Raw genomic sequence first — 14,864 nt, forward strand, 5'->3', positions numbered from 1 at the left:
AATTATATATTTGTTTAGATAATAGTAAAAAATCTATTTATTGATAAAGATAATCCTTGAAATATTAATGTCAATATTTTATGAAGTTCGACTACGAGAATGGCATAATATAAATAATATAGTATAAAACGCATTATCCTTTATTTATTTTATTTGTCATTAAAAAACACTCATATAATATTATTTCTAATTCGTTAAAAATAAAGTTTTAGTATCATTTTTTCATACTAATAATGTCATAGATTATGAAAAAAACTTTTCACGAATATATCAATATAATGCCATAAATTTTAATTATAAACTAGTAATTATAATTTATACTACTTAAGCATTTACTATATAAATCACATTAAAAGCTGTATACGTAACCACAAGAACAGATATATCCGTTGAACCATAAAATGAATTAGATATAAAACTGATTTTTAATTTCTTAAAATTAGTTAAATTCTTTATCAGATTCATTATGTCAATAGAAATAAAGAACATTGATTAATTATTTTTATCTAGTTCCATAATTTAATTCAAAAATTAGCTTACAACAGAATTAGTAAGCTCGAAGCTGTAATATGAAATCATTATATTCAACTTTAGTTTTTATATATTAGATATATAATCATAATAATATTTTCTTTCTATTTATTCAGATATGTAAGTATAATATTATAGTTATTTACTATTTGTTTTATACGTTAATTTTAATTTAAATAATAAAACTAGACAAAAACAATAAATTGGCTCTTAAATAAGGACATAAATTATTATATTATTAGTAGATTATTTCGTGGATCTAACACATATTGTATTATCAACATATTCAGATGAATATATATTATATGTATATCATAATGGTGTCTAATGACTAGTTTCATACTTATAATTAATGAACGAGTCTTAGATATTATTATACTAGTAGGGGGTAATCACAATAATTGGTTATTACTTGTTGTTTAATAGCAAAAAATATTTTATCTAAAATGTTTTTATTTTATTTGATAAAAAAAATTATAAAGTAATCTAACACTTAAATAAGTTTACAACCAGTGAAGAAAACGAAAACATTTAAGTTAAGAAAAAAATAGATAGAGTGTAGTAGACAGAAGAAAACTCGTTAAGACGATTCGTAGATGTCATTTTCCCCTTCCTTACTAGAATAAATTAGTTTAGTGGACATAATGTAAAATTGTGAAGTATAACAGTAATCCATAGAAAACACATAACATTAAAATATATCTATGAACTTTGAAATAACGAAAAATCTTATTAATATTGACGATACTCCTGCATGCATAATTTAATTTAGTAAAACCATTAATTACTTTTATAATAGTTTGCTGATAGTAGAATAAAGCAATTCATTTATACATTTATTCATACATACATACATACAAACACTATATATATATACTTTAAATTATATAAGTTTAACCCACACTCGTCCATTTTTTTTTAAAAATTAAGGAAGATACTAAAATATGTTAATATCATCTATTCCGTTGCATTGTTCCTCTCCCAAATAACCACTAAATTTTATCAATGGTTATTATAAAAGTATCTAAGTAAAATCCTAATATATACACATATGTATCCCTAATATACAAGAGACTTATAATTGTGTAAAAATGCTATGGTTATAACTGCAAATTACCTTTTGAATTTGTTAGACGAAAAGAAAAAAAAATTGGAAAAATTTATTTGTTTCATTAAGGTTTAGATGATTTGTTGGTGAGATTTAATCTTGTTGTCCCTATTCACTTTAATGTTTAATACAATATGTGTACTTAGCTAGTGCTTAAAATTCCTTTTCTTAGAACCCAGTATGATAGTTTTTTCTCTTGTTGCAGGGTATGATATTAAATCCATTTAACTATTGTTTATTTATTAATTTAATAACAATGGGATGTTTTTTAATTATTTTTTTAATATGTAAATTAACTCATTTGTGTACTTGATTTATTATAAGTGTGCATATTTTATTTTTTTTTTACGTTGAAATCAATACTTGATTTTTAACGCAATACTAATTTTTCCTTGGAAATTGCAGTATACATTCCATATCATATTAAAACATGATTAAAATATTTACGCAATGTTATATTTTTAACAAATGTTTGTAGCTGTATCAATTATTAATAAAAATAAAATATTCATATTTATTAACATTCTTCACCAATGATAAATTATGAAAAATTGACTACAACCTTACTATTTTTTATGATTATTTTATGGAGTATTTATTTCTAACCAATCCTGTATTGTATCACTGACGTTTACACGGTGACTATCATTTATAACTCGATACATTAGACCATTTTTTTCCTCCAACATTGTCTTTAGTAAATAAAAAAATTATATATTTTCTATCTTTCTTATTACTTATTGTTTCGAAGTTAATGCTAGAGGACATTCATCAAAGTCACACTCGGCACTCGGAGCGCATTTCTTCAGAACTGCCCTCAAGCTAATTCACAAGTTACAACTGATCTTGAACAATAAATTAATTTTCTACGCTTTTACTTAATTTTTTTTCTCGTTTCTATCGTTTATTTTAATTAAAACGCATGTATTATATCATAGTATAGTATTTAAATTACAAATCGATATAAGTGTAAAACTAGTGCAATAATAATATGTTGTATATTTATGTTTAGGCTATCCATTAAAAAAAAAAATTCTAAATAGTTATATCACGTTTAATTTTTAATATATTTGTCAATACTATTTAAGGCTGTTCTTAACTTATCCATAAGGAATAAAAAAACCTTCTCTAGATAACAAATATCGTGACAAGGTTCCTCTGATCACGTTACACTAGTAAAATTAAATTCTCATCTAGTCATTAAATTATTGATTACAAAATTTAATTTCATATTATTTTAAACTTAGGTTTATTGCAATGATTAAGTATGTTTATTTGGTTATAAGCAGTCTCTCACGCAAGCGCGTAGGTATGTGTGTGTGAAAACGTGTGAATATATATGTGTAAAGTTTTACACAATGACATGTCTCTATTCCATAGCAAACATAATTTGATATTCAGAATAGCTTTCCTTCCAGATCAGGGATACTGGTAAGGACCTCATATGGATAGACCTCTCGATATATCATTCGGTCATACAAAACCCGCTATTATTCGGTATCCATTCTCCAACCTAATCATTATATATCATTCAAACTATTCAATATAATAGCTGTCCAAAAAAATGTCTAGAACCATATATCTGATATATAAAAATAATTTGAAAATAATTATATTAAATTTTTATTAAAAAATTATTAAATCATTTATCGACACGGTATTTTTTTTATTTTTTTTTTTATGCGGTTACCTTATTAACTCAGTGAATATATTTTATATTAATAAAATACAATTTATCGTCGAGTAACGTATTAAAAAATCTTAATGCTAAAAAAAAAAAAAAAAAATTAAAAAAAATTTTAAATTAAAATATTAAAAATCTTAATATTTTATTATAATAAATTGATTCGTTATAAGTAAACAATAAATAATTATTGAAAATATTAGGTATGTAATTAAAATTATTTACTTATATAATGGAATTAATGTATAATTTTTTTTATTAATTTTTTTTTCATATAATTTTTGTTATAGTGATATTAGCATTGAAAATAATCGACGTACGCGTGCCAAGGTACGCGGACTTGAAACAGTCAGTAATACTTGAATGCAATTTTGATGTAGGCCATGGAAAATTATACTCCGTTAAGTGGTATAAGGATGATCATGAATTCTACAGGTTTATCCCAGAAGATCGACCAACTATCCAAGTTTTTCATCTTCCTGGTATTATATTGGATGTTAGTAATTTTTTTCATTTAAAATCACTTAGATAATAATATAGTACTATGTGTATATTTTAATATTTATTACAAAATAAAATTATGATAAAAACTTAATAGTTGAAAAAAAACATAAATTAAATTAAACATACTTCAACAACTTTATTACATACTTAATAACTCAAAACAGATGTTGAAACGTTATGAAATATACGATCAAAATGTATTCAAAAAAAGGAGAGATATTAAAAATTTTTATTTTTTTCCTGTAAACATCACTAAACCATTTAATATTTTAAAAATAAATTTTGCAAATTAACTTTTACACGTTTTCATTAATAAATATATGTATAGAAAGTTTAGTAAACATATGATAATTTAATTCACTAAAAATCAATTTGATTAAGCTGTAAAATTAACTAAAAATTTTAATAATTATTTTAAAAAACAAAAATAATTTATTTTCAAAAACTAAAAAACAAAAAATAAAATAAATTCAATTTTAGACGAATATTATTAAGGACACGCTGTTAGGTAAATAAAAAAGAGCTACAACATCTAAATTTAATTAATTAAGGTAATAATATAAAAAAAAAATGTAATGATTATGAAATAATTAATACTTAAAACTAGTCCAATATCACATAATTTATAACAAATGTAATACAAATTCCTTTAAAAGCTTTGAAAGTAAAATATAATCTGCTATCTTGATACAATACAATTATTGTATATAAATAATTTTTGATGTAATTAAAATTATGAATTAATACAAAAATTTCCTATAATTAATTACTGAAATCCAAAACATTTAAATTTTTTATTTAAAATAATATAATATGTTTTAATTTAAAAATATAATATAATTTTAATAGTATAAATCTATGTGGCTATTTATTCTTCTAATAACCAAATATGGCAAAACTGAAAAATACAATATCGATATCAATATTTATTTATCATAAAATATCTGTTTAGATATTCTATTAATTATATTAATAAAATAAAATAAAATTTCAAGGATTTACTTTACTTATTTCTTTTAAATTGCACCTTTTTATATTGAAGTAATCCTCATTTTATACTATTTATAATGGTGATATAAATTTTGGTAATTTTACAATATAGATTTCGAACTTTATGTTTTAACCAAGAAATTCGTAAATTCCTTTATTGCTTTTTTTTCTAGAAAGAGGATAAGGTGTTATTTCACGATCGTTCATAAGCTTTAAATCCCATACTTCCTTCTCAAAAACAGATGTTTTAGTACCTAAATACAAAGGTTATAACATTTTATTTAAACACCAAACTTATTATATGTTGTTAGATATTTATAATATATAAATATACATATACCAATTCAATATATTAATACAAATATGTAATTTTATTTAGAAACACTTATTAATACTATAAATACCTCATTAAGTAGACACTCGTATATTATGTTTTCTCTGTCTTAAAACATACAACTTAGCAAACAGAACCAATTTTATGTTGTTAGTTCTTTAATATTAGAGTGAATTATCGAATTCAAAAATGCTTATAGATTACTTAAAAATTAAAATATCGAAAATATACAATGCTTAAGTACAGATAATATTCGTATCTTTAATTTTGATGATAGGACAAATCATTCAAATATTAGAGCTAACACCACAAAATTGCATCTACTGAAAGCAAATTTTCCTATATTGTATGGTTTGTAAGACAGAAACAACACATATAATTATAACATTCTCTTAACTCTTCTTTTAATAAAACTTGACTTAAAAAAATTATAATAATTACACCTATGTAAATAATTAGTGGCTAATAAAAAATGTTTGAGGTTCTGATCATAACTTGTAGATCATTTCAATAATTGTTATTTTCCTATATTTATTAGTTTATTACCAATGAATTTATTTCATTTTTGTGTCTTATAGAGATAAACATGAAATATAGAAAAAACTACACGCTAACAAAAATTGAAAATTACTAACCACAAAGCACTAAAAAATAGCTAAACGATGAATAAATATTAAATTATTAAAACATGTTATAATAATTCATTATAAAGGTGTAAAAATATCAAAGATAAATTTAAAGTTAAAGAGGATATGACTTAATAAATAAAATTTAGAGATGAAATAATATTAAACAAATACCTATGTACACGACTATCTTAAAAAAAATTTTTTTAAGAATATATTTAAACACAGATATAAGTAGATACATTCATTTAAAAAGTATATAAAATAAATTTCAATTACTTTTAATAGAAAGTATTTAAAAACAAATACAAGTAATTGTCATGTCTTAAAATAATTTTCAAATATTCTTTAAATACGTTTTTTAATTTTACTTATTTAATTGTATAAATATATGAGAAAATCAATTTTCTCATCAAAAATTAAAATAAAATAAAATTTGTTATATTTTTTTTTTTTTTAATAGGTAACGTATTTATAGTAAATTAGATTAGATATTATTTTTTACGGATAATAGTAGCTAATTTTTCAAAGTCATGCATAAGTTATTTTTAAATACCCGGAAATTTATAAAATTAATCAATTTTCAATATATTAGAATAATTTAACAAACTGCATTTCATACAATGTTAACAAATATGATTGATTTTTTTTAAATTTATTCAACAATAATATATAAAAAGTAAATTCCCATTTAAATAATATTATATTTTATATTTTTTATTTAACAAAATAATATTAGCTTCAGCCATAGTAATATTAAAAAAATTATAAATCAAGTAAGAAATTTATAGAGATTTGAACAATAACCTTACAATGCATACTACTTAGTCTCATATAAAATAATTATATTAAACACATGTTATTAAATTTATTATCGAGCTAGACATTTATGACCATAAATTTCAATTTCAATTACCTTTTGATAACTTAATGTTGAATATACATGTAACTAGATTTTTTATAAATAGACTATTAAACTATTTAACTTTGAATATCAAATTAAGAGAAAAATAAATACAGTGTTTTTAATCATTAAAATTATTGAATTGCAAGATAAAAATCCCCGAAAAAAAACCACAAACAAAAATCTTCTAAATACAATATTATTCATATATGAAAATACTTAAATAAAAAATTGTTAAATACTTACATTCTCTAAAATATTATTAATATTTAATTACAAGTATTTAGCTGGATAGGGCGTTATTCAAATAAAATTGTATTTAGATTATTATTTAGATAAAATTTTATTCGAATAAAAACAATTTAAATAATTTTCAATTACAATTATTCAATTTATTTTTAAACATAATTATTCGAATATTTACCGTTTATTTTATTTAATTAAAGATTAAATATATTATAATTATTAATTTCAAACAAGTAAATATTAAAAACAATAGTTATCTTTGTATTTTAAGTCAAATGGTTATAGTTTATTTTTATTCCGAATAAATGCAAAAATACTATAAATAAAGCACACATAGAACTACCTAAAGCAGAAAATATATTATAAATCATAATATTGTAATAATAATATCATATTAAGTAAGTATGACAGTACTAAATAGTAGTAAATATCAATTAATAAAAAGAAAATGAAAATAAATAATCATAACATCGATGTATTATATTATACATATATATCATAGAATTTTTAAATTAAATTTTAAAATAACCCTTTTTTTAACATAACACCTGATAATTTGTTACATTTCGTCATAATTAATATAAATTATTATACAATAATACATTAATATTAGAATAATGTTCGAAAATAAATCAAATAATTATAATTAAAAATTATTGAAACTGTTTTTAGTATATATTATCAAAAGTACACCAAACATGTCAATAACATTTAAACTTCTTAAATTATCGTTAAAATATTAAGAAATGTAATAGTTTATTTCAAAGATTTCAAAGAATTAATGTTTTTTTTTTCAAAGTTCTTCGTTGGGGTTTTCCAGGTTCTTCGTTGCGGATTTTTAAGGGGATTTTTCCTAGGGGTTTTTATTCCATTTACCAAATTATTCAAGGTAATTTTTCTTATTTAAAAAAATTATAATGTTTTGACATTTTTTATTTTCACGGAATAAGCCATTTTACAGTAGCAATTTTTGTATTCGACCACTTTATTTTATAGAATCTTTTACTATATCCATATTACTAATTACTAAGTTAATTTTGTACCTTAAATTTATTTAAAAAATTTAATAATTATAAAAAAAATATATAATTTTAACAGCAAAATAACTGTTTATTTTGTTATAATAACAGTATTCAATAAATAAATTATATACTATACAATTTATATTGTGAAAATGAATATAAAAATTTCAAACTATTGCATCCATATAAAAATAATAAAATTTTTATGGAGTTATATTTTAAAATAATAACAAAATTATTATTAAAAAAAAATAGATAATTTTTTTAATTTGTAAATATAAAATTAGTTTAATTTTAATTAGATTCGAAAAGAAACATTAAAAATACAAAAGCATGTTTAGTAATAAAAATATATTATATTTTTTTTATACCTTGTACCTACCTTTTTTTCTGTTTAATCGACAGCAGAGAAGGCTTTCTATCTGTCTACACACTCTACACCTATGCTGCCGTTTATTGATGTAAGCGAATTCTACAAAAATAGCGTAATACATACAATATACATCATAATACAAATAACATGTCGAGAGATTGCAGGCTGTACTGTATCACATTAAAAAATAATAAATAATATAAAAATAGTTCACCAGTCTATTCCTGGCTCGACATCGAACACACCTTCCAACCCATGTTCTCGTTCTACTGGACTCCGTTTGTCCAGAAAGGGCTCAATTGGTTGGAGTGTCTACCCCTAGATTGACTCTTGCTTCAGTCTCAGCTATCCTCTCATCCTGTTCTTTGAAGTGTAAAATGTCCTCAATCATGTCGTTATACTATAGATACCTACTGTTTTTAATTATATTTATTTTTTGCACTTCAACTTTATTGTGAAACTCGAAAATAATATCTAAAAAAGTCTTCTTTAAAATACTTAAGTAGGAAATTATTGAAAGAAAACCATTTATTAGTTAATACCAATAGTTTTTCGCTTTATTTTGAATCTAAAATACATTAACGGTACAATATTTCTCTTTAATCATTTAAAGTTATTAATTTTCATCAAAATGTATTTTATTTTTGTCTTATGTATAATAATTAATAACCATGATATAATTAATATGTTTGTATAGTTATCTCATTGTAACATGCGAAAAATCACACTAAGTAATCTCACGTTGCAAACTAGTGGTATATATCGATGTGAAGTCTCAACAGATGGACCAAAATTTGAAATGGTTTTTAAGTCCGCAAACATGAATGTTTTAGGTAAATATTAAAATATGTCGATAAATTACTTCTTTTACAAATATAAATATTTTTATTCTAATACACTATTTTTTACTTAATTAATAAAAAGTAGAAAAGTAGGTTAAAGTTGCGATCGAATAAAGTAGATCACTGAAATGAATATGTTAAATTTGAATTCAATAATAGATCATTGCATACGAAAAACAATTTTGAATAAATAAAAACTGTCGGCCTCCATTTTTATATTTAATAATACTTAATATATTTTAGTAATTTTATTCACCATTAATAATGCGGTCGACGTTCTATGGTATAAATATATATCAAACCATTTTAAGTAATAATAATTTAAATAAGTCTAAATATTTTAAAAATTTAATTACGAATAGAGAATGAAAATTTAAATTATAGTTAAATGTTTTACGTTCCTATGATTAATACTGTTACGATTACATTTAAAAAATAAAATCTTTAATAATAAATCATTAATTTACTATTGAATATCCTATTTTGTCAACATTTAAAATTCAAATATTTATAAACATATTTATGAAATTAAACTCAAATTTTTGATTTTTATTTTTAATGTTAAGAAAAATACCAAGAATTTCAAAGCCCCCCTTCCTCACAAAACAACATTGACATTCACTCATATCTCAAAAAAAATATTGAAGTTGAAAATACACATTTATAATGCTCCAAAAGGTTATGACAGACACAGGAATAAGAAAAGCGCACATAATTTTAAAATGAATACATTAATTGATCAACATTTAAAATTGTAAACATTTTTCACTACAAAACAATCGGCAAATCTATATGATTTTTTCCCAATCTTCCAACTATAAATGTTGATGTATAATAATTATTACGGGGACCGGTGAAATGTGTGATCTACCGAAAAATTGCCATCTACGATAAAGCGTGTTATAGATAAAACATGTGATCTATCGATATAAGATGCCTATATTTTACGCTTAAGTGCTGTATAATATTCGAAATAATATGGATTTTACGACTGTATTGTATTATTAAAATATCATTTAGTCTGTAAAATTACATTTATCGGTACCATTTTTTTTTTAAGTGCCATTATAATGTATTTTTACTGGTCTTTGTTGTTTCACATAATTTTCCATCACAATTGAATGCCATCAATATTATTTTTAAGCAAACTAAACAATTGTTACTTAAAAAGTTTTTACTTTTTAAATATTCAACGCATTTTATTTCATCAATATTTGTATTTTTATAAAAATATCCCATTTTTGTAGTAGAATTCATTTTAAATCAATATAAAACATATTATATAACATTAATTCAAAACATATACCTACTCATTCTTAAAAAAAAAAAAATGGAAAAAATTCACCGACAAACTAAATGACACGAAAACACTAAATGTAGACATTTATATTATATTTTAAAAATATAATACAGTCATAAAATCCATACCAAATCGATTATTATATAAGTATAGCACTATATAGCTAAAAACATAATATACCTATCTGCTATCAGTAAATCACACATTCTACCTACATCACGTTATAGTAGATATAGTCATTTATCGGTATCACACACATTGGACCGATCATTTATTGTAGATTTGCACGCAACTTTTTTTTTACCAAAAGGACCTGTCATTTTTTATGCAATTATATTATTCTTCTTTTTATTAACTAAGCAATTTTTTTTATTTATGCTGCATAATTATAATTACAGATATAATAACTTTATGCTATGTGAGTTATCATGTTTTGATTATTCTGCGATAAATTAGGTAAAAAATATTTTTTAGTTTATCAATATTAGTAACTTTTTTTAAATTTTAAATTTGGATGTTAGGATGCAACAGTTAGAATTAATTTATGCTTAAATATAAACACTATAGAAACTATTAAAATAAATATGCATGCACCATATTATGAGGTAAAACATAGGAAATTATGTGGTAAAAAATGTTCATAAAAAATTTCAAGTTTTTGCGAAATTATGTAAAATAAGCTTAGTAAAATTAATTCGCTATATAATGTTTACTTACTAAAATCTTCAATTATATACGAGGTGGAATTTTATGTTTGGAATAGTAATGTATTAAATAAAAATTTCATCTCAATAAATCTAAATTAAAAATAAAATCCAAAAATATAAAAAATTATAAGTTTCTCGGCCCTATTATTTTCTATTTTGGAAAAAAATTACCTGAAAATCGTAAACTTTTTTTTCTTATAGGTACTTATAGATATACCTAATCAATTTCAAATAATAACAAATCGATCGTTCATAGTATAAGGTTTATACCCGAAATAGTATTACTTGTAAGAAGTAATCATCATAAATCATAATATTATATACACTATTATATTACCTAAAAATATATAAAAACCTATTATTGTTATTTTTGTTTAAAAATATATATTTCGAGTTATTTATGATAACACAATAATATTTCAATTATTAAACCATTTTTATCTAATCTTTGTCGATTTGTAAATTAAAAAAAAAAATCTTTTTTTCATTAGAATAAAATAAAATACTATGATATTAAATATACTTAATATTTATTTTATGCATGAGCTTAGTATATAATAATTAATAAGTTTCAAAAAAACTTATTTTGGTATACACCTATAGGCATGTATAAGCCTTTAACATTAAACAGCTTGAAGTGAGTAAAACATTTTCATTTTATTTGATTTTCTTTGTAGTTTAACAGTATCTAAAATATTATTGTTTACACTAGACTATAATATACATCAAGAAATCGATATTTAAAAATGATTAATGTAATAATTATGTTATTAACAGCATATCCAGAAGAGAACCCTTTGATAGAGGGCGTACTTAATCGTTATGCGGTTGGCGATCTTTTATCGGGAAATTGCACTTCCTCCAAATCATATCCACAACCGTTGATGACATGGTATGTCAATGGAGTTCAGGTGAGTTCATGAATATAATTAGAAAATTAATATCTTAAATGTATATTAAATTAATTTTAATCAATACGGCATATGATCACTAATCTACACTTCCTGAATAATTCAAAGTGCATTGTTAATATATAAAGTAAATAGTCGTAATTAAACCCACTATAGATCTAAAAAGTATATTATAAAATGTAAGTACTCTAAATGTTGCGTATGATACATGAAAAATTATACATTTTTTTTTTTACCACAGCTTTTATTGCAATTGTTGTTTATCTTAACACTGGGAACTGTATTACTATTTGTATAAAAGTTTATATTTATTTTATTATTATTAAAATATATATAAATGAATACTAGCAATCTAATTTTTGTACAATAAATAAATTTGATTAACTTTAATAAGTGACAACATGAAATGGCATAAGAAGAGAAGCCCACTAGTGTGAAAAACCTCAGACTTTTAGAGGAGATTTTGATTTATATAATAGAAATAATAAGGATTTAAGAGATCCACAATAGTGTCTTTTTAATCAATATAATCAATATGGGAGATTTAGAAATGAATTCACTGATTAAGGTAAAAACTAGTGGTTTATGTGCTTGTTTAATTTGGTTTAGTATTTTTTATAGTAATTTTTATCTGTGTCAGAAACTGTTGTAAATAATCATGAAAATATTTTTTGTGGCAATTACACCAAATAATTTTAGGTGGGAGAGTTATTTTATTAGAGAGTGAAAAATTTTTTTATACTTAATTATTATTAATTACTAAAACTATTCATTATAATTTATAACATAAGAATCAGTACATAGGTAACAAACACATTTTGTGTTGTATGTATTATAGAAGCTAATTAGATAATATAATATTGTACACTTAAGGCAGCGTTTCTCAACCTTTTTACTGTGGCGACCCCCTTTTTGAATTTCAATTTTTTAGCGACCCCCTATAATATATATTATATTTTTTTGTATACTTGCATAGAATATTATTAATTACTATGATAATAGGTAGTGTACACGATACAGTGTTTTATATTTATTGATTTTATTTTTTCATTACTTTATTTTATTGTTTGAACTTTAAAATTTTTGTATTTAAATTTTAAATCATACGTTAGCGACCCTAATTAATAAGTTGGCGACCTCTAAGGGGGTTACGACCCCCAGGTTGAGAAACTCTGACTTAAGGTATTTATTATGAGAAGTTTAAGTTAATTAATATTGTAAAATAATATCATTATTTATTTAACAAATTTATAGATATTTAGATAATTTAAAATTGTTTGTGAGTCTTACTAATAAAATATTTGTAATTTTATTGAGTGAGCGAATTAGAGGATAATATTGGGTTAAATAAGTAGAGTGAAGCTGTGAAAAAATATTTTTAATTTAAAGGGTAGGCCATTGTACCATAGACAGTCGAATGCTTGAGAAACATATAAGAATAATCGTACTCTCAGGTAGTAGTTCTTATTTTCAAACGTGAAAATTATTTTATTGACAATTTTATAGCTCTGGTGTACAAAAAGTGATTAACTCTAAAACTTAATATTTACTGGCATTTTTTATAATGTTTCGAGGTTTAAGAATGAGTCTGATTCTTTTGAAAATAAAAATAATTGTTAATTAATTAATTTAAAGAAAATGACAACAAGTCGGTACTGATAAGTAATATACCTACAGCTATAGGCTTAGACTTCAGACACTTAGTTTATAAATTAAACATATTAACAGTAAAAATGAATTATACAATAATTGAAATATTAAGCTTTCCCTCTTTTCATCACAAAATACATTTTATGGTTTATACATAAACTGAGAATATTAGTAAAATGCATTATAGTTGATTGTAGGTACGTAAAAAATGATTTTAATTTTTTAATTTATTTTACAAAATATTATAATGTTAAATACATTAAATTAATTGTACATAATCGATATATTTAAAATTGATTATCGCGATATTATATATAATTTATATACAAAACATAAGAAATGAAAGATTTATTTTTTTGTATTTACAAATATATTCAAAATTGACTTAATACATTTATTAAAATTTAAAAATTATTATTTAATACGCGTTGTGTGGTTTTTTTAACACTTAATATTTCTAACAATATTTATGTTTTAATAAAAAAAAGCTTTTTTCATGATAGCTATAAAATGTAACATTTAAATCCCTGAATAGATAAATTAATTATATATGGATATAAAAATATTAAAAATCGATGGTATATTATTAAATTTTAATTTTGATGAAAATATTATTTTTATAAATATAGTAAATATAGTACATAATTATCAACTGCATGTTTACAATAGCATAAATAATAAATGATAAAGATAAAGTTAATTTTAATTTTTTCTAAAATTTCAAAGAAGAGATGCAATCTTAGGAACTCTCCTTCTTATACAAATAAATCAGGACGTCGCCCGATTGCGGCCCAAAGTAAACTTTTTACCTTTTTGCCTATCCCGATTGCGGCCTGTCCATAGTAGGTAGGAAATACTATTTAAGTGGTTTAATATTTGACTAGATACCTATTTATTGACAAATTAATTGTACTTCATATCTCTTTTTATTGTAAACAATTTATTTTATTATATCCGTTGAGAAAGAATTATATTATAGTATACTTTCCATGTGTTTAAATATTATTTTTATTTATAATTATTTTATAATAATTTAGGTATATCGACGTACTTCATAATATTATAATAAAAGTTTGAATTTCAAACACAAATACGTCCAATACACATTTATACAGTATTTAAAATATTGACT

General features: G+C 21.9%; 1 protein-coding gene across 1 annotated transcript in view; it reads left to right on the plus strand.

Annotated features, from left to right (window-relative positions):
• Positions 1–14,864, plus strand: part of LOC112601097 — a 43,005-nt gene that overhangs the window by 20,547 nt on the left and 7,594 nt on the right. Inside the window, exons 2-4 of the mRNA XM_025348525.1 lie at positions 3,614–3,819; positions 9,020–9,155; positions 11,949–12,082. Of these exons, the coding sequence (XP_025204310.1) occupies positions 3,614–3,819; positions 9,020–9,155; positions 11,949–12,082 (476 nt within the window). The remainder of the gene's footprint in view (positions 1–3,613; positions 3,820–9,019; positions 9,156–11,948; positions 12,083–14,864) is intronic.

The sequence above is a fragment of the Melanaphis sacchari genome, unplaced genomic scaffold (genome assembly GCF_002803265.2).
Source record: "Melanaphis sacchari strain LSU unplaced genomic scaffold, SCAv2.0 Contig74_pilon_pilon, whole genome shotgun sequence".
NCBI lineage: Eukaryota > Metazoa > Arthropoda > Insecta > Hemiptera > Aphididae > Melanaphis > Melanaphis sacchari.